The following is a 20,901-nucleotide window of genomic DNA, read 5'->3' on the forward strand; positions in this document are numbered from 1 at the left end:
CGAACTGAGATGGACTGGAATGGGCCACTTCACATCAGATGACCACCAGATCTACTACTGCGGACAAGAGGAACATCGAAGAAATGGAGTAGCCTTCATAATTAATAAGACAGAAGTATAGATAGAAGCAAAAAGTGAAGCAAGGAAGGAAATAGATAGAGAAGGAAGAAAGGAGAAAAAGAGGGATAGAAAGAAATAGGGGGAAGGAAAGGAAGAGGTAGAGAAGGAAGGAAGAGAAGGTAAGAAAAAAGGTAAGGAAGGAAAGAGGTAGAAAAGGAAGAAAGGAGAAAAAGAGGGATGAAAAGAAAAAGTGGGAAGGAAAGAAAGGTAGAGAAGGAAAGAAAAAAGGGAAGGAAGGAAGGAGGTAGAGAAGGGAAAAAGGATAAAAAGAAGGATAAAAAGAAAAAAGGGGGAAAGAAAGAAAGAGGTAGAGAAGGAAAGAAAAAAGGGAAGGAAGGAAAGAGGTAGAGAAGGAAGGAAGAAAAGATAAGGAATAAGATTAGGAAGGAAAAAGGTAGAGAAGGAAGAAAAGGGAGAAAGAGGGAGGGAAGGAAAGACAGAAGTATGGTTAGAAGCAAAAAGGAAAGAAAAAAGGGAAGGAAGGAAGGAAAGAAGGAGCGAAGGAAGGAGGGAAAGAAGGAGAGAAAGAGGGAGGGGAGGTTGGCCACAGCAACCCGTGTCGGGTTCAGCTAGTGAACTCACCCTGGTCTGCCTGCCTGCCTGTCCCTGTTCTGCAGGTGGAGGCGCTGCGGCAAGCAAGCCAAGGCGCACGGAGGAGGTTCCTTCTCGCTGCCTTTCGGTTGGCTCTTCTCTCGCGTCTGTTCGTGGCCACCACCCAGGAAGTGGTCTCTGGCCTTGCCCTCCCCTTCTCCTCCTTCCTAGCCTTCCTTTCCCCCCGGCTGGACCCATCCCGAGCTTGCCATCGGCATTGGAAAGGCGGCCCCTTCCATCCATCTATCCATCCTTGCGCGCCGTGCGCCCTGGGCGCATTTGGAGAGGTGGGTCCCCTTTTGGAGAGGTGGAGGGGGGCGCGTCTTTCGGGGGGGCCAAAGCGGGGATTCCCCAAGTCGGTTTTGGATAGGAAGGGGGGCAAATAGAAGACCAAAGGATCCAGTAGTCACGGTGGGAATTTGGGGACCAAGGCTTGAAAGGAAGGGGTGCATTTACACTGTGAAATGAAGGCAGTTTCAGCACCGCCATGGCTCAATGTTGTGGAGGAGAGGTGGGTCCCCTTTTGGAGAGGTGGAGGGGGGCGCGCCTTTCGGGGGGCCAAAGCGGGGCCTCCCTATATCTGTTTTGGATAGGAAGGGGGGCAAATAGAAGACCAAAGGATGAAGTACTCACGGTGGGAATTTGGGGGCCAAGGCTTGAAAGGAAGGGGCTGCATTTACACAGTGAAATGAAGGCAGTTTCAGCAATGCTATGGAATCCTAGGAGTTGCAGTTGGAGTCTTTGGCAGAGAAGCCCAAATTCCTTGTCAAACGACAACTCCCAGGATTCCAAAGCATTGAGCCATGGTAGTTTAAAGTGATGTCAGTGTAGTTGCACCTCATGACAAGGAATATTATTTTTAGGTTTTGTTTGTTTATGTATTTATTTCATGTTTTTATACCCTGCCCTTCTCACCCCGAAGGAGCACAGCTTATACGCGGCAAACATTCAGTGCCAGGACACAAATTCTTATATACATACATAAACATTAAAAAAAAATTATCTCAATATTAAAATACACCATATCTGCATCTAATCTAATTAGCCTGGTAATCTTTCCTATTGCCGCTTTCTTGCCGTCCCGAAATCTTGGTTCCACAGCCAAGTTTTGACCATCCTTCTAAAGGACAGGAGGGAGGGGGCTGATCCGATCTCACCAATAAGGGAGTTCCACAGCCGGGGAGCAATCACCGAAAAGGCCCTGCTCTCGGTCCCACCGGCCTCACAAGCGCGCCTGGTGGGGACGAGGGACAGGGCCTTCTCGGTGGTGGCCCCGCGACTCTGGAACTCTCTCCCAACGGAGGTCAGAACCGCCCCGTCTATCCTGACATTCAGGAAACGGATGAAGACGTGGTTGTGGAGATAGGCTTTCGATGAATGAGGCAGCACCCTAGGATCGTGGATGGAAGATGAGGTATACTTGTTTTTAATATGACGACTGACCACCGTAGTTGGATTTCAAATGTGTTATTGTAATTATGAACTATGATATTTTACTGATTGTATGTTTTTATGGTTGTAAACCGGGCTGAGTCCCTCTAAGAGGTGAGAAGCTCGGTATAGAAAACTTTGAAATAAATAAATAAATAAATATTAATCTCCACGATGGTTCATAGAGAGAGATGCGTTCAGACAGGTAATTTGGGCCGGGGCCGTTTAGGGCTTGATAGGCCAAAGCCAGCACTTTGAATTGTGCCCAGTAGCAAACTGGCAACCAGTGGAGTTGGCGTAACATGGGAGTTGTGTGCTCCCTGTATGCCGTCCCAGTTACCTCTCGTTGGAGTATTTGAAGCTTCTGAGCAGTCTTCCTACATGTAACAAGAGCGTGGACCACTGTGGCTAAGTCTGACTTTAAAAAGGTACGGGCGCAGCTGGTGCACAAGTTTTAATTGTGCGAATGCTTCCCTGGCCACCGTTGCAACCTGGGGTTCCAGGTTCAGTGATGAGTCCAGGAGGACCCCAAGCTGCGAACCTGTGCCTTCAAGGGGAGTGTGTCCCCACCCAGCACAGGTTGCGACCCTATACCCTGTTCGGTCTTGCGACTGACCAGGAGGAACTCTGTCTTGTCTGGTTTCCCAGGCGGTCTCCCATCCAAGTACTAACCAGGCCCGACCCTGCTTAGCTTCCGAGATCAGATGAGATCGGGCGTGTTCAGGGTGGTATGGCCGTAGGCTTGTCTGGATTCAACTTCAATTTGTTCGCCCTCATCCAGACTGTCACAGCGGCCAGGCACTGGTTCAGGACTTGGACAGCCTCCTTAGCATCTGGTGGAAATGAGTGATAGAGTGCTATCTAATTATCTATCTATCTATCTATCTATCTATCTGTCTGTCTGTCTGTCTGTCTGTCTGTCTGTCTGTCTATCTATCTATCTATCTATCTATCTATCTATCTATCTATCTCACAGCCTCCTTAGCATCTGGTGGAAATGAGTGATAGAGTGCTATCTAATTATCTATCTATCTATCTATCTATCTATCTATCTCTCTCTCTCTCTCTCTATCCATCCATCCATCCTTCTCTCTCTCTCTCTCTCTCTCTCTCTCTCTCTCTCTCTATCCATCCATCCATCCATATCTATCGATCTATCTATCTATCTATCTATCCATCCATCCATCCATCCATCCATCCATCCATCCTTCCATCCATCCATCCATCCATCCATCCATCCATCCATCCATCCATCTATCTATCTATCTATCTATCTATCTATCTATCATGCTGTCAACACAAGTATTTAACCCATTTTGCCACTGGGGCAATGAGCATTGAATGGTCTTGTAGCTCCAAAGCCTGGCTGCTTCCTGCCTGGGGGAAATCCTTTGTTAGGTGTTAGCTGGCCACTTGGTATCTAATATATGTAATGTCTTTTTTGCTGTTTCTTTGCCAGTGTTGATGTGGAGATTGTCTGGTTTGCCCATTCTGGAACATGCAACATATCATTGTCCTTCTTTAACGGTCCCTTTCAAATCTATAATACTCTATCTGTGTGTGAATCATATCTCTCTATCTATCTATCTATCTATCTATCTATCTATCTATCTATCTATGGCTGGATAGGTCTTTGTCAGGAGGACTTTGATTACGTTTTCTTGCCCTGATGAAGGGAGTTGGATTGGATGGCCTTAAGTATTTTCCATTGGTCATGGGGGTTCTGTGCAGGAAGTTTGCCCCAATTCTGTCATTGGTGGGGTTCAGAATGCTCTTAGGCTGTAAGTGAACTATAAATCCCAGCAACTACAACTCCCAAATGTCAAGATTCTATTTCCCCCAAACTCCACCAGTGTCCACATTTGGGCATATTGAGTATTCGTGTAGAGTTTGATCCAGATCAATCATTGTTTGAGTCCACAGTGATCTCTGGATGTAGGTGAACTACAACTCCAAAACCAAAGGACACTGCCCACCAAACCCTTCCAGTATTTTCTGTTCGTCATGGGAGAACTGTGTGCCAAGTTTGGGTCAATTCCATAGTTGGTGGGGTTCAGAATGTTCTTTCATTGTAGGTGAACTATAAATCCCAGCAACTACAACTCCCAAATGACAAAATCCATTTTTTTTTTAGTGAAGGACATACATTGGGTTGTTAGGTGTCTTGTGTCTAAATTTGGGGTCAATTCGTCCAGCGGTTTTTGAGTTCTGTTAATCCCACAAACGAACCATTATATAGATGGTTTGGGGGTCTTAGGAGAGTATTGTGGGCAAAGGAATTGTTAGTCTTTGTTGAAGAGGACTGGATGTTGTGTTGCACACAAACCCAGTTGTGTGCTGGAGCTGAGTGCCACTGAGTGTGTGCAGAGCGTAGGATTATTTCGTATCTAAAGCAGAGTAAAGTGCAGATTGGCCAGTGCTTGAAGCAAAACATCTTGACCTCACTACCTCTGAGGATGCTTGCCATAGATGCAGGCGAAACGTCAGGAGAGAATGCCTCTAGAACATGGCCATATAGCCTGAAAAAACCTACAACAACCCAGTGATTCCGGCCATGAAAGCCTTCGACAATTCATAAAACATCTCAAGTTGCATAGATCTAGGAAACGGAGGTGAAAACAAGGCAGCGGGTCCCAAGTTGGTCCCAAGTTGTTCCATATCCAAACATAGATGCCTCTTCGCTTCCAACCAGGATGCTGAGGAGCGCAGGAGGAATGTGGGGCGTGAGCCAGAATGTGGGCTTGGTTTCGGGGTGTGCCGGTGTGTTTGGACGCGGGAGAGGAAGGATTCGCGTACCGACAGACCTTCCCAAGTTTTGCATCTAGGTAGTACGGGAATTTAGGTGTGTGTTAAACAAGGATAGGATTCTGGGTGTTTGGAGAGCTGAGTGTTTGGAGTGTGTCCCTCTTGGTTCTGCTGGACCTCTCGGCAGCCTTCCATACATAGAATCAAAGAGTTGGAAGAGACCTCATGGGCCATCCAGTCCAACCCCATTCTGCCAAGAAGCAGCAATATTGCATTCAAATCACCCCTGACAGATGGCCATCCAGCCCCTGTTTAAAAGCTTCCAAAGAAGGAGCCTCCACCACACTCCGGGGCAGAGAGTTCCACTGCTGAACGGCTCTCACAGTCAGGAAGTTCTTCCTCATGTTCAGATGGAATCTCCTCTCTTGTAGTTTGAAGCCATTGTTCCGCGTCCTAGTCTCCAGGGAAGCAGAAAACAAGCTCCCTCCCTCCTCCCTGTGGCTTCCTCTCACATATTTATACATGGCTCTCATCATATCTCCTCTCAGCCTTCTCTTCTTCAGGCTAAACATGCCCAGCTCCTTAAGCTGCTCCTCGTAGGACTTGTTCTCCAGACCCTTGACCATTTTAGTCGCTCTCCTCTGGACACATTCCAGCTTGTCAACATCTCTCTTGAATTGTGGTGCCCAGAACTGGACACAATATTCCAGGTGTGGTCTAACCAAAGCGGAATAGAGCATGGGGAGCATGACTTCCCTGGATCTAGACACTAGGCTCCTACTGATGCAGGCAAGAGGTAGAGAAGGAAGAAAGGAGAAAAAGAGAGATGGAAAGAAAAAGGTGGAAGGAAAGAAAGAGGCAGAGAAGGAAAGAAAAAAAGGAAGGAAGGAAGGAAGGAAGGATATCTCTCTTGAATTGTGGTGCCCAGAATTGGACACAACGTCGACCACGGTATCCTTCTGGGACACCTCAAGGATATGGGACATGGGGGTACTCTTCTGCAGTGACTCCAGTCGTTCCCGGAGGGTCATTCCCAGAAGGTGTTGCTGGGGGACACCTGCTCATCCCACAACCATTGACTTGTGGGGTCCCGCAGGGTTCGGTACCGCCCCCCCCCCCATGTTGTTTGACATTTACATGAAGCTACTGGGGGAGATCATTCAGAGTTTTGGGATCAGATGTCATCTATACGCAGATGATATTCAGCTCTATCACTCCTTCCCACCTGTGACTAAGGAGGCCGTGCAGGTCCTGAACCGGTGCTTGGCCGCTGTGTCGGTCTGGATGAGGGCGAACAGATTGAAACTTAATCCAGACAAGACAGGTTGTTCTGTCGCGCGCTGGGCCTGTAACAGCTGTACTTTTCTATAGGACGTATACTTTAAGCCCAGCGGGAAGCCAGGGGCGCCTCAAAGAGAGGCTCTCAGGGATTTTTCTGAAGTGATGGTCTTTAGAGTGGGTTGTTGTAGGTTTTTTCGGGCTGTATGGCCATGGTCTAGAGGCATTCTCTCCTGACGTTTTGTCTGCATCTATGGCGAGCATCCTCTGAGGATGCTCGCCATAGATGCAGGCGAAATGTCAGGAGAGAATGCCTCTAGACCATGGCCACACAGCCCGAAAAAAACTACAACAACCCAGTGATTCCAGCCATGAAAGCCTTCGACAATACATTGAACATCTCTACAGTCTTTAGAGTCTTTAATGATGCAACAAAGTCTTTATTATGGAACAAACAACAAATCTTCAATGGTTCAAACAACACTTCAAGGCTTTCTTAGTCTATTCCTCAATGGGCTGGTACCTGACTGTGATTAACTGTACTTTCTCTGTAAGAAAAAAACCCTATTTAACCTCTCCCAGGCTGTCTACTATCTATGCCTCATCAGTGTGGGTCCTACTACCGATTCCAAATGCCTCTGGGTATCGAGTAGACCTACCAGCCGAGGCTTGTAGATATTTCAGCTGGATATTTCAGCTTGTAGATATTTCAGCTTGTAGATATTTCAGTTCAGTGGATCTGTAGTGCTGTCCTCCCTCTGAGAATTCTTTGAAAACTTCAGGGCTGTTTTCCCTCTGATTGCTGTGAGGCTGAGAGGCTGTGAGCTCTCAGCCAGAGCCTTGGGACCTTTTCCCTGGAATTTCTGTTTCTGTTTCCCCGGATGTTCTTGAGAAAAGAAGCTTTTCTATGGGATGAGCTGGTCTACGTCCTATAGCTTAGCTACCTTGTGTGAGACTGCCCAAAAAATGGCTCCTCTCCGTCCCAGAGCCCTGAACAAGGGGCGGAACCAAAGTTTAATTATGATGGACAGGAGGCCTGCCCTATGACTGCAAACCCGTCCAGCCCCCTTGTGCCAGGCAGGAAGACACAATCCAAGCCCTATTTGGGCAAAGTCCTGGAACGTGTGGTGGCCTCGCAACTCCAGGAGTTCCTGGTAGACACGGACTATCTAGATCCGGCGCAGTCTGGCTTTAGGCTGGGACATGGTACGGAGACAGCCTTGGTCGCCTTAGTGGATGATCTTCTCCGGGAACTGGACAGGGGGAGTGTGTCCCTGTTGGTTCTGCTGGACCTCTCTTCGGCCTTCGATACCGTCGACCACGGTATCCTTCTGGGACGCCTTGAGGGAATGGGCCTTGGAGGGACTGTTTTGCAGTGGCTCCGGTCCTTCCTCGAGGGACGCTCCCAGAAGGTGTCACTAGGAGACTCTTGCTCGACTCCTCAGCCATTGCACTGTGGAGTCCCCTGAACCCCCTAAAAGCAGCTTGGGAGTGATCCTGGACTCATCGCTGAGCCTGGAGCCCCAGGTTTCGGCGGTGGTCAGGGGAGCTTTTGCACAACTAAAACTTGTGTGCCAGCTGCGCCCGTACCTTGGGAAGTCTGACTTGGCCACAGTGGTCCACGCTTTGGTTACATCCCGTTTAGACTACTGCAACACTCTCTACGTGGGGTTGCCTCTGAAGACTGCCTGGAAGCTGCAGTTAGTCCAACGCTCAGCAGCCAGATTACTAACGGGTGCTGGGTACAGGGAGCACACCACTCCGCTGTTACACCAGCTCCACTGGCTGCCAATTAGCTTCCGAGCACAATTCAAAGTGCTGGCGTTAACCTATAAAGCCCTAACCGACTCCGGCCCTGTTTACCTCTCCAAACGTATTCTCCCCTACGAACCATCAAGATTATTAAGATCGTCTGGAGAGGCCCTGCTCTCGGTCCCACCGGCCTCACAAGCGCACCTGGTGGGGACGAGGGACAGGGCCTTCTCGGTGGTGGCCCCGCGACTCTGGAACTCTCTCCCACCGGAGGTCAGAACCGCCCCTTCTATCCTGACTTTTAGGAAACAGGTGAAGACGTGGTTGTGGAGACAGGCTTTCGATGAATGAGACAACATCCTAGGATTTTGGATGGAAGATGATGTATATTTGATTTTAATATGACGACTGACCACCGTAGTTTTAAATATATTGTTATTTTAAACGTGTTATTGTAATTCTGAACTATGATATTTTACTGATTGTATGTATTTTTATGGTTCGAAACCGGCCTGAGTCTCTCAATGAGGTGAGAAGGTCAGTATAGAAAACTTTGAAATAAATAAATAAATAAATAAAGCCTTCCCAAGAGATGGCCATCCTGCCTCTGCTTAAAAATCTCCAGAGATGGAGTCTTCCAGGCAGTGTTTTCCACTTTCTAACAGTGGCGATGTCTTCTCTTGCTTTTTTCCAAGGTCCTGCCTGTCGCCAGACACTTCCTGCAACCACGATGCTGAGCCACTGGCCAGGAGACATCTCTCTCGGCGTAGCTCCATCTTCGTAGCTCCTTCTACCTACCGTTGGGAACGATGTCTCAGGACGGTGGGGCCCGGCCCAAGGTGAAGCCAGACGGAGGCTCTGGTAACCGGTCCGGTGGCCGCTGGAAGGCCAGGACGAGCCAGAGCCTGTTGTCGCTGGAGGCAGAGCCAGTGGCCGATGGTCAGATGGACCCTGAACCCAGTAAAGGGGTGGCCCGCTCCTTGCGGCAGAAACTTCAGGCGGCCGTGGGCCAGTGCTTCCCTCTCAAGAGCGCCCCTCGTTCCCCAGACCTGTCGTCCCAGCGCAAGATCCATTTGAGGGAGCTGATGCTGGACACGTGCCCTTTCCCACCCGGATCAGAGTTGGCTCGCACTTGGAATCTCATCAAGCAGCACACGGCGCCCGTTTCCGAGCAAGAAGTGCTGACGCCGGTGCTGCCTCCGACGGCGGAGGACGAAGACGACCGCTTGCGCGAACGGCGGCGCATCAGCATCGAGCAGGGCGTAGAGCCGCCTCCGGACGCTTTGATCCACACCTTCGAGGTGACCGCTCAGATCAATCCGCTCTATAAGCTTGGCCCCAAATTGGCGCACGGGATGAACGAGTTGGTTGGCGCCAGCCGGGTTACGTTGGCCGCTGCCGATGAAGAGGAGGAGGAAGAGGAAGAGGAAGAGGAAGCCGGATCTTCCACAATGGCAGACATCAAGGACGGCTACCGGGTCCATACCCAGATCGACTACATCCACTGCCTTGTTCCGGATTTGCTTCAACTGACGCAGCTGCCTTGCTACTGGGGAGTGATGGACCGCTATGAGGCTGAGGCCCTTCTCGACGGCAAGCCGGAGGGCACCTTCCTCCTCCGAGACTCGGCCCAAGAGGACTACCTCTTCTCGGTCAGCTTCCGGCGCTACGGCCGCTCCCTCCACGCCCGTATCGAGCAGTGGAACCACAACTTCAGCTTCGACGTCCACGACCCCAGCGTCTTCCACGCTCCCACCGTCACCGGCCTCCTGGAGCACTACAAGGACCCCAGTGTCTGCATGTTCTTCGAGCCGCTCCTCTCCATCCCAGTGAACCGCACTTTCCCTTTTGGCCTGCAGCATCTCTGTCGGGCCGTGGTCACCTGCTGCACCACCTACGATGGTATTGGACGCCTACCCATCCCCAGCGCCTTGAAGGAGTACCTCAAGGAGTATCACTACAAGCAGCGGGTCAGGGTCCGGCGCCTGGACGCTTGGTGGAGTTGATGGGGGAAGAAGCCCTTGGAGAACCCCATTGGACACTGGTCCACAGCCACCCCTTCCCTAGTCTTTGCTGTTGACTTCCATGAAACTTGTGGCCCTGTCTAAGCGCCTTCCCAGTTGGGTCATCATCCGAGACCTCCATCAGCCATTGCTCCACAGCCAACCTTTCTTGGCCTTCACTGTTGACTTCTATGAGATTTCAATTGGTATCCTTTCATCCATCCATGGACACAGCTATCCTTCTAACACATCATCTTGGGATAACTCGTGGCCCTATCTAAGCACCTTCCCAGTTGGGTCATCATCCAAGACCTCCTTCAGTCATAGTTCCACAGTCAACTTTTTTTGGTCTTCACTGTTGACTTCCATGAGATTTGGGTTGGCATCCTTTCGTCCATCCATGGACATAGCTATCCTCCCAACACATCATCCTGGGATAACTCGTGGCCCTGTCTAAGCGCCTTCCTAGTTGGGTCATCATCTGAGACCTCCACAGCCAACCTTTCTTGGTCTTCACTGTTGACTTCCATGGGATTTCAGTTGGTATCCTTTCATCCATCCATGGACACAGCTATCCTCCCAACACATCATCTTGGGATAACTCGTGGCCCTGTCTAAGCGCCTTCCCAGTTGGGTCATAATCCAAGACCCCCATCAGTCATTGCTCCACAGCCAACTTTTTTTGGTCTTCACTGTTGACTTCCATGAGATTTGGGTTGGCGCCCTTTCATCCATCCATGGACACAGCTATCCTCCCAACACATCATCTTGGAATAACTCTTGGCCCTGTCTAAGCACCTTCCTAGTTGGGTCATCATCCGAGACATTCATCAGCCATTGCTCCACAGCCAACCTTTCTTGGTTTTCATTGTTGACTTTCATGAGATTTCAGTTGGTATCCTTTCATCCATCCATGGACACAGCTATCCTCCCAACACATCATCTTGGGATAACTCGTGGCCCTGTCTAAGCGCCTTCCCAGTTGGGTCATAATCCAAGACCCCCATCAGTCATTGCTCCACAGCCAACTTTTTTTGGTCTTCACTGTTGACTTCCATGAGATTTGGGTTGGCGCCCTTTCATCCATCCATGGACACAGCTATCCTCCCAACACATCATCTTGGAATAACTCTTGGCCCTGTCTAAGCACCTTCCTAGTTGGGTCATCATCCGAGACATTCATCAGCCATTGCTCCACAGCCAACCTTTCTTGGTTTTCATTGTTGACTTTCATGAGATTTCAGTTGGTATCCTTTCATCCATCCATGGACACAGCTATCCTCCCAACACATCATCTTGGGATAACTCGTGGCCCTGTCTAAGCACCTTCCCAGTTGGGTCATCATCCAAGACCTCCATCAGTCATTGCTCCACAGCCAACTTTTTTTGGTCTACACTGTTGACTTCCATGAGATTTGGGTTGGTGTCCTTTCATCCATCCATGGTCACAGCTATCCTCCCAAAACATCATCCCAGTGCAGAAACCACTGCCACGTGGCTCTTAATCTTGTCTAAGCGCCTTCCCAATTGAGTCGTCATCCAAGACCTCCATCAGGAACTGGTTCACAGCCCTGTCTATCTTGTCCTTCTCCATTGACTTCCATGAGATTTGTGGCCCTGTCTAAGCGCCTTCCCAATTGGGTTGCCATCCTTTCCTCCATCCATGGACACAGCTGTCCTCTTTCCGCGTCATCTTGTGGAACAACATTGCAGAACACATGGACACGTGGCTCTTGATCCTAAGCACCTTTCCAACTGGGTCCTCATCCTTTCATCAAATCCCTGATGCCGAACGTAGATATGGACCTGCCTTCCATATCATCTTGACATCATCGTGGTACAGAACCCATTGCAAATGTGGCTCTTCATCCCATCTAAGCTCCTTCCCACTTGGGTCGCTATATTTTTGTCCCTCCATGAACGTAGGTGTCCTCCGACATCATCATGTGGCACCTCGATGCTCTTCATCCATGGATTTATGGAGAACAAGAAGTATTCGCTGTATTTTTGTCCCTCCATGAACGTAGGTGTCCTCCGACATCATCATGTGGCACCTCAATGCTCTTCATCCATGGATTTATGGAGAACAAGAAGTATTCACCGTATTTTTGTCCCTCCATGAACGTAGGTGTCCTCCAACATCATCATGTGGCACCTCGATGCTCTTCATCCATGGATCTATGGAGAACAAGAATTATTCGCCATATTTTTGTCCCTCCATGAATGTAGGTGTCCTCCAACATCATCATGTGGCACCTCAATGCTCTTCATCCATGGATCTATGGAGAACAAGAAGACAGGAGAGCTTCCAGATGCCTTGAGATGGTCATTCCTTAAGACAGGTGGCCTTCCAATTGTCTTGGGATGGCAAGGAACACTGTAAGGTCTGTCCCATGTGGCTCTTAACCCATGGATCTATGGAGCAGAAGAAGTCCTATCCATAAGAAAGGAGGCCTTCCAGTTCTCAGAATGGAAACCCAAGGAGAACCATCCCCAACAGCTGTGACCTGCAGACCGTCATGATCTCACAACTCAACTCTTAACTTTGATCCTTGGGCCAGGACGGGGGTTTCAGTCATTTCCAGATGTTAAATTTAACTTTTTTGTAAAACGAAGGCTCTGCGCAGCCATTGTGTGAACACCTAGGTGTTGCTACTCCATCTCAACTGCCATGGCTGCCTCCTGTGGGATCCTGGGGTTTGTCCTTTCCTAAACTACAAATCCCAGCACCCCACAGAAGGCAGCCATAGCATTAAAAGAGGAATAACAGCGCTGTGTGGTCATCTCCCTTGTGCCCGTGAACCTGTTTCTCACACCAGACTCTTTGATTCCAGCGGGGAGTTTGAGGAACGTCAACAGAAAAAAGCACAATATTTTGGGGTGTGTGTTTTGGTGCTAGGACCGGGAAGGTCATGAAAAGGTCAATTTTTTTCAAAGGTCAACTAATCCAGATAAGAGAAGAATCCTGGATTATTCCGACTCTTCAGTTTGGGATTTATTGTGTGCAAAATTCCCCTGAGGTCTTGTGCAAAACCATTTCCATATGCAAATCATGTTTCCTGTACAGAAATGCTGTTTCTTGCACAGAAACATGGTGTAATAAGGGCTTTTCTCTGAGCAAAATTCACAACTGGTTGAGTTCCATAGAGAATAGCATTTTCTATGCATTTTTGCTTCGTGTCAGGAGCGACTTGAGAAACTGCAAGTCGCTTCTGGTGTGAGAGAATTGGCTGTCTGCAAGGATGTTACCCAGGGGACATTGCCCGGATGTTTTGACGTTTTACCATCCTTGTGCAAGGCTTCTCTCATGTCCCCGCACGGGGAGCTGGAGCTGACAGGGGGAGCTCATCCACAATCTCCCCGGATTCGAATCCACAAGGCTTCTCTCATGTCCCTGCACGGGCAGCTGGAGCTAACAGAGGGAGCTCATCCCCACTTTCCCCGCATTCGAACCCGCAAGGCTTCTCTCATGTCCCTGCACGGGGAGCTAGAGCTGACAGAGGGAGCTCATCCACACTCTCCCCGGATTCGAACCCGCAAGGCTTCTCTCATGTCCCTGAATGGGGAGCTGGAGCTGACAGAGGGAGCTCATCCTCACTCTCCCCGATTCGAATTCGCAACCTGTTGGTCTTCAGTCCTGCCGGCACAAGGGTTTAACCAATTGCGCCATTTTCCATGGTGGAAATAATAATACTTTTGGGATATTTGGTGGGATTTGGTTCCAATTAGGTCACAGTATATAACAAAATTTGAAAAAATAATAATGCAAAATAATAATAATGCAACAACAATAATAATGTAAAATAATACTGGGTTGTTGTTGGGTTTTTTCGGGCTATATGGCCATGTTCTAGAGGCATTCTCTCCTGACGTTTCGCCTGCATCTATGGCAAGCATCCTCAGAGGTAGTGAGGTCTGTTGGAACTAGGAAAATGGGTTTATATATCTGTGGAATGACCAGGATGGGACAAAGGACTCTTGTCTGCTGGAGCTAGGAGTGAATGTTTCAACTGACCACCTTGATTACTATATAATGGCCTGACAGTGCCTGGGGCAATCTTTTGTTGAGAGGTGATTAGATGTCCTTATTTATTATCTCTCTGTTGTTTTGCTGTTGTAATTTTAGAGTTTTTTAATACTGGGAGCCAGATTTTGTTCATTTTCATGGTCTCTTCCTTTCTGTTGAAATTGTCCACAGGCTTGTGGATTTCAATGGCTTCTCTGTGTAGTCTGACATGGTGGTTGTTGGAGTGGTCCAGCATTTCTGTGTTCTCAAATAATCTGCTGTGTCCAGGTTGGTTCATCAGGTTCTCTGGTTGAAGTAGTCTGCAGTGCCTTTCATGTTCATCTAATCACTTCTCAACAAAAGATTGTCCCAGGCACTGCCAGGCCATCAAATGCTAATCAAGGTGGTCAGTTGAAACATTCACATCTAGCTCCAGCAGACAAGAGTCCTTTGTCCCACCCTGATCATTCCACAGATATATAAATCCCTTTTCCTAGTTACAACAGACCTCACAACCTCTGAGGATGCTTGCCATAGATACAGGCAAAACGTCAGGAGAGAATGCCTCTAGAACATGGCCATATAGCCCGAAAAAAACGACAACAACCCAGTGATTCCGGCCATGAAAGCCTTCGACAATACATCAAAATAATACTGATGAAAAGTAAAATAATGATGCATAACGATAATAATTCTGTTCCTGGTTTGAAAGTGTTATTTCCAATTTAATTGTGCGGTCCTTACTTTGGAAAGCAGTTGTTCAATTTGGAAAATTTTGTTTTTTGTGACTGCGACAAACGAGGTTGAATCGATTGAGACTGAAAGTGTTATTTCCAATTTAATTGTGCGGTCCTTACTTTGGAATGCAGTCGTTCCACTCCGGAAATTTTGCTTTTTGTGGCTGTGACAAATGAGGTTGAATCGATTTGAAAAACTATAGCAAAATGTGCATTAGGATGTCTCGCAAGAAAACCAAAGTTTGTGCAGTTTGACAAACTTTTTTTTCATGTTTTTATGATAGAACCAATTAGGGAATGACATTGATAACCCAGGAACGAAAATGGTGTTACGTAGTGTTATTTACTTTATGCCAGGGGTCCTCAAACTACGGCCCGCGGGCCGGATACGGCCCTCCAAGGTCACTTACCCGGCCCTCGCTCAGGGTCAAGCTAAGTCTGAAACGACTTGAAAGCACACAACAACAACAATACTCCTATCTCGTAAACCAAAAGCAGGTCCATACTTCCCATTGAAATACTAATAAGTTTATATTGGTTTAAATTGTTCTTCATTTTAATTATTGTATTGGTTTTAAGTGTTTTTTTGCACTACAAGATATGTGCAGTGTGCATAGGAATTCGTCCATGTTTTTTTCAAATTGTAATCCGGCCCTCCAACAGTTTGAGGGATTGTGATCTGGCCCTCTGTTTAGAAAGTTTGAGAACTCCTGCATTATGCAACGGCAAAAATCAATGTTTACTTTTGGGATATTTTATGATTTTGATGCCCTGGTGGTGCAGTGGGATTCGACCTCTCTGGTGGCACAGCAGATTACACCGCTGAGCTGCTGAACTTGCTGACGGTTCGAATCCGGGGAGCGGGGTGAGCTCCCACCGTTAGCCCCAGCTTCTGACAACCTAGCAGTTTGAAAACATGCAAATGTGAGTAGATCAATAGGTACCACTCCAGCGGGATAGTAATGGTGCTCCATGCAGTCATTGCTAACTGAAAGGTTGGTGGTTTGAATCCGGAGAGCAGGGTGAGCTCCCGGCATTAGCCCCAGCTTCTGACAACCTAGCAGTTCGAAAACATGCAAACATGAGTAGATCAATAGGTACCGCTCCAGCGGGATAGTAATGGTGCTCCATGCAGTCATTGCTGACTGAAAGGTTGGTGGTTTGAATCCGGGGAGCAGGGTGAGCTCCCAACGTTAGTCCCAGCTTCTGCCAACTTAGCAGTTCGGAAACATGCAAACATGAGTAGATCAATAGGTACCACTCCAGCGGGATAGTAATGGTGCTCCATGCAGTCATTGCTGACTGAAAGGTTGGTGGTTTGAATCCGGGGAGCAGGGTGAGCTCCCGGCATTAGCCCCAGCTTCTGATAACCTAGCAGTTCAGAAACATGCAAATGTGAGTAGATCAATAGGTACCGCTCCGGCGGGATAGTAATGGTGTTCCATGCAGTCATGCTGGCCACATGGCCTTGGAGGGGTCTACGGACAACACCGGCTCTTCGGCTTAGAAATGGAGATGAGCACCAACCTCCAGAGTCGAACATGACTGCACTTAATGTCAGGGGAAAACCTTTACCTTATGATTTTTAAGCCGTGGATGCAGAACCTATGGATATAGAGGACTGAATGTAATATTCTCTATCCAGGAGATGCTGTTTCGTACAAATCCTTGTTTTAAGAGAAAAGTATTATGAATTTTGCACAGAATACGTCCTGAATTACGAAGATTCCTCAAAGACGTTCTCGTGGTGGGAAGAAACTTCAGGTGCATTGTCGAAGGCTTTCATGGCCGGAATCGCTGGGTTGTTGTGGGTTTTTCGGCCTGTATGGCCATGTTCTAGAAGCATTCTCAGCCTCTGAGGATGCCTGCCATAGATGCAGGCGAAACGTCAGGAGAGAATGCTTCCAGAACATGGCCATACAATGTACAACAAGGTGCATCTTCACTGTAGAATTAACAGTTTGACACTTTACCTGCTCAACACTGTGGAATAACGGGAGTTATAGTTTGGTGAGGCCAACTTGGCACTCTTTGGCAGAGGCTAAAGACCTGGGGTAACTTCCAGGTTCCCTTTGCAATTAAAAGTGGTGTCAAACTGCATCAATTCTGCAGTGTAGACGCACCCTTAGCGAATAATTCCATCCCTAGTGTGCGCTGGGCAAGTTTCCTTCTAAGATAGGCTTTCAATCGCAAAATGCTAGGGATGGCTATGAGTTGACGTGCCACCTCGGTCCTGGATTTGCACAACTCTCTTCCCTTTTGTTGCCAGCCTTTCTTCCATTCCTGTTTTTGGGGGCAAAATGGGCCAAAACAGCACCTTTCCCCCATTGCTCTAAAAGGGCAAAAACCTCCTTTGCCTTCTCCTTAAGCTCAAGGGCTAACTTTCCCGGGACGAGACTATTTGGATCCTGGACAGAAGTGGTGGATTTGCCACAAGGAATCAACTTCCTTGTCCTGTTCTTTGGGGCAACCCAAGCCTTTTTGGGACCGGGAATGGGATCGGATGGACTCCGGGACTACTGCCCCTCCCTCGAACAAGTGCTGCCAGGAGGTTGTCTGTCTCCACACTTTGCTGCTCTGTGTGTATGTGCGTGTGTGTCATTAAAGAGGTGTTTCTTTGTCTATGGCTGCTTCTTGTCTATGGTTTGACGAGTGGAGTGCCTTCCGCAGAGTTCCGTCCTGGGCCCGGTCCTGTTCCGCGTCTTTATTAATGGCTTAGATGAAGGGTGAGAAGGCAGGATCATCAAGTTTGCAGATGACACCAAATTGGGAGGGAGAGCCAATACTCCAGAAGACAGGAGCAGGATCCAAAACGATCTTGACAGATTAGAGAGATGATGGGCCAAAACTAACACAATGAAGTTCAACAGGGACAAATGCAAGATGCTCCACTTAGGCAGGAAAAACGAAATGCAAAAATACAGAATGGAGGACGATGCCTGGCTCGAGAGCAGTACGTGTGGAAAAGATTTTGGGGTACTCATGGACAACAAGTTAAACATGAGCCAACAATGTCATGCAGTGGCAAAAAAGCCAATGGGATTTTGGCCTGCGTCAATAGGAGTCGAGTGCCTAGATCAGTGTTTCTTAACCTGGGGATCGGGACCCCTGGAGGGGTAGCAAGGTTGTGTCAGAGGGGTCAACAAAGCATCAGAAAAATATGGGTTGCTCACCTGTAACCGTAGTTTCCTGAGTAGTCACCTGCGAAATAGCACTTATGGTATTCCTGCGCCCGCGCAGGCCCAGCTTTCGGAACCTTCTAGACTTAAAAAGAAACATTTTGCTCCCCAGTCCCGCCCCCCCCTCCCCCCGAGTATATAAGGTCCGTGGGCGGGACCAACCGTCAATTCTCTTCCGCCGCACAGCAGCCAGAAGGAACGCGGCATGACACTCGAGGGGAGGAAGGGAGGGAATGTGCTATTTCGCAGGTGACTACTCAGGAAACTACGGTTACAGGTGAGCAACCCATATTTTCCTGTCGTAGTCAACTGCGAAATCGCACTTATGGTAGACTAGCAAGCTATAGACAGGATGGAGGGAGTCATGCCACTGCAGAAAAGAGTATATTCCTGCCGAAGCATACATCCCTCCTGGACCTCACGTCAAGCTTGTAATGGGATACAAAGGTGCTTGGGGACGCCCACGTGGCCGCCCGACACACCTCCTCCAAGGGAACTCCTCTCAAAAAAGCCACTGAAGTGGCCATTGCCCTTGTTGAATGAGCATGCACCTGCTGCGGCAATTCCTTGCCCGCTAAACGATAGCAAGTGCGAATGGTAGATACAATCCAAGCGGAAAACCGCTGTGACGTGACCGGCAAACCCTTTGTGTCCTTCCTGTACTTTAGGAACAACCTGGGGGACTTCCTAAATTCCTTAGTCCTCTGTATGTAGAAGGCCAGTGCCCTTCTGACATCTAACAAGTGTAAATTCTTTTCCAGCGATGTTTCCGGATTCTGAAAGAATGCCGGGAGAATTATTTCCTGCGAGTTATGAAAACGAGTGGATACCTTGGGTAAGAACGCCAGGTCTGTCCGTAGGACCACCTTGTCTTTATGAAACTTCAAATACGGTTCATCCACTCTAAGAGCACACAATTCACTCGATCTCCTGGCCGAAGTAATAGCCACTAAAAAGGCTACCTTCCAAGTGAGTGACGCTAGGTCCGTTGATGCTAAGGGCTCAAATGGAGCTTTCGTCAGTGACGAGAGAACCAATTCCAGACTCCAAGAGGGAGTAACCGGAGCCGTTGGCGGTCTGACATTTGCTAACCCCTTCAGAAAGGCCTTGACCGACAGGTCAACGAAACAGGACGGAAGTCCCGACTTCCTTCTGGCCCATGAGATGGCCGCCAAATAGCACTTTATCGAAGAGTTAGACATGCCCACCTCTGAGAGGGATAGCAAAAAATCCAAAATCACTGAGATAGGTGCGGACTCTGGTTGCACCCCATTTGCTGCTGCAAATCTGCTAAATCGTGCCCATTTGTATGTGTATGAGCGCTTGGTAGATGGTCTGTGAGCCGCATCAATAATGGCTAGAACAGGCTCTGAAAAGGAAGCCTCGCGATTTACTCCGGTGGGAGAATCCGCCACGCGGTCAACCTCAGAGTTTGGACGTCCGGATAGAGAACCTGTCCCTGTTGGGAGGTTAGGAGGTCCGGCTTGTTTCTGAGTCTCACAAAGACTTTCCCTGACAATTGAAGGAGTGGTGCAAACCACGGCTGACGTGGCCACCACGGGGTCACTAGGATACAGTGCGCGTTGTCCGATTGTATCTTTGCTACTACCCTCAGAAGAAGAGGGAATGGTGGAAACGCGTAGACTAGGGGACCCCCCCAGTTCCTGAGGAATGCATCCCCTAGACAGTCCCCCTGCAAGGACGGTTGAGTCCTTGCACAGAATGTTTTGCATTTCCTGTTCTCCGTGGATGCGAACAGGTCTATGGTCGGATAACCCCACACCTGGAAGATCTTTCCTAATTCTTCCAAATCCAGTGACCACTCGTGGTTCCCCATTGGGCTCCTGCTCAGAGAGTCCGCAAGGGAGTTTTGTTCCCCCGGAACGTGAGAGGCCCGTAGGAACGTTCCCTTCTGGATGCACCATTCCCAGATGCTGATCGTAAGTTGCAGGAGCTGGTGTGAGTGAGTGCCGCCCTGTTTGTTTAAGTAGTACATGACGGTGGTGTTGTCCGTCAGGATCTGTACTACTGTGCCTCTTACCATGCCTTCGAAGGACTTTAGAGCTTTTCCTACTGCCATGAGCTCTAGAACGTTTATGTGCAATGTGCTTTCGCTTGGAGACCACCTTCCCTGAGCGACAAGTCCTTGTGCATGGGCACCCCACCCCGACAGGGAGGAATCTGTTGTGATAGTTAGTGTAGGAGAGGGGGGCTGAAAGGGGAGTCCCATACAGACCCATTGGGGTTGCGTCCACCATCTCAAGGAGCACCGGACTTGTTCCGGAGGGGACAGCCTGATATTCTGGTTGTCTGTGAGGGGGTTGAAAACTGACCCAAACCATGCCTGCAGAGGACGCATCCGGAGTCTCGAGAACGGGATTACCGATGTGGTGGAGGCCATATGGCCCAGTAGGACCTGGACCTGCCTGGCCGAAACCGTGGAGGACTCCAGGAATCGGCTGATAAGCTCTCGAAGATTGGAGACCCGATCGCCAGGTAGGTACGCTCTCTGCGTGTAAGAGTCCAGCAAGGCTCCAATAAATTGGATCTGACGGGACGGCGTCAGGGATGACTTCTCCACGTTGACAATCAACCCCAAAGACTGCAAAAGACAGAGAATGACAGAGATATGGTGACGCAGTTGGTTGTGTGATTGGGACACAATCAGCCAATCGTCTATGTAGGGGTACACTATAATGCCCTGAGTGCGTATATGCGCCACTACCACTGCTATGCACTTGGTGAAAACCCGTGGGGCCGTACTCAGTCCGAACGGGAGTACATTGTAATGAAATGCCTGCGAGCCCACCATGAATGTCAAAAACCTTCTGTGGTGTGGTGCTATTGAAAAATGAAAGTATGCGTCCCTAAGGTCGATGGTGGCGAACCACACATCTTTCCTTAACAGAGGTAAGATCGAAGCCAAAGTGACCATTCGAAATTTCTTTGGAATGATGCATTTATTTAAATTCCTTAGATCCATAATAGCCCGAAACCCTCCTCCGCGCTTATCAACTACAAAATAACTGGAGAAAAAACAATGCGGGAACATAGACGGC

At 48.8% G+C, this 20,901-nt stretch overlaps 1 protein-coding gene and 1 pseudogene across 1 annotated transcript; one reads left to right on the forward strand and one right to left on the reverse strand.

Moving 5' to 3' along the window:
• Positions 1-830: 830 nt before the first annotated feature.
• Positions 831-13,902, forward strand: LOC137094980 (suppressor of cytokine signaling 5-like). The gene is made up of 2 exons (XM_067461077.1): positions 831-998; positions 8,613-13,902. The coding sequence occupies exon 2, from the start codon at positions 8,727-8,729 to the stop codon at positions 9,921-9,923; it is 1,197 nt and encodes a 398-aa protein (XP_067317178.1). The 5' UTR covers positions 831-998; positions 8,613-8,726; the 3' UTR covers positions 9,924-13,902.
• Positions 2,765-2,884, reverse strand: LOC137095033 (5S ribosomal RNA; annotated as a pseudogene).
• Positions 13,903-20,901: the final 6,999 nt, after the last annotated feature.

This window comes from Anolis sagrei, chromosome X (assembly GCF_037176765.1).
Source record: "Anolis sagrei isolate rAnoSag1 chromosome X, rAnoSag1.mat, whole genome shotgun sequence".
In the NCBI taxonomy this organism is placed as follows: domain Eukaryota; kingdom Metazoa; phylum Chordata; class Lepidosauria; order Squamata; family Dactyloidae; genus Anolis; species Anolis sagrei.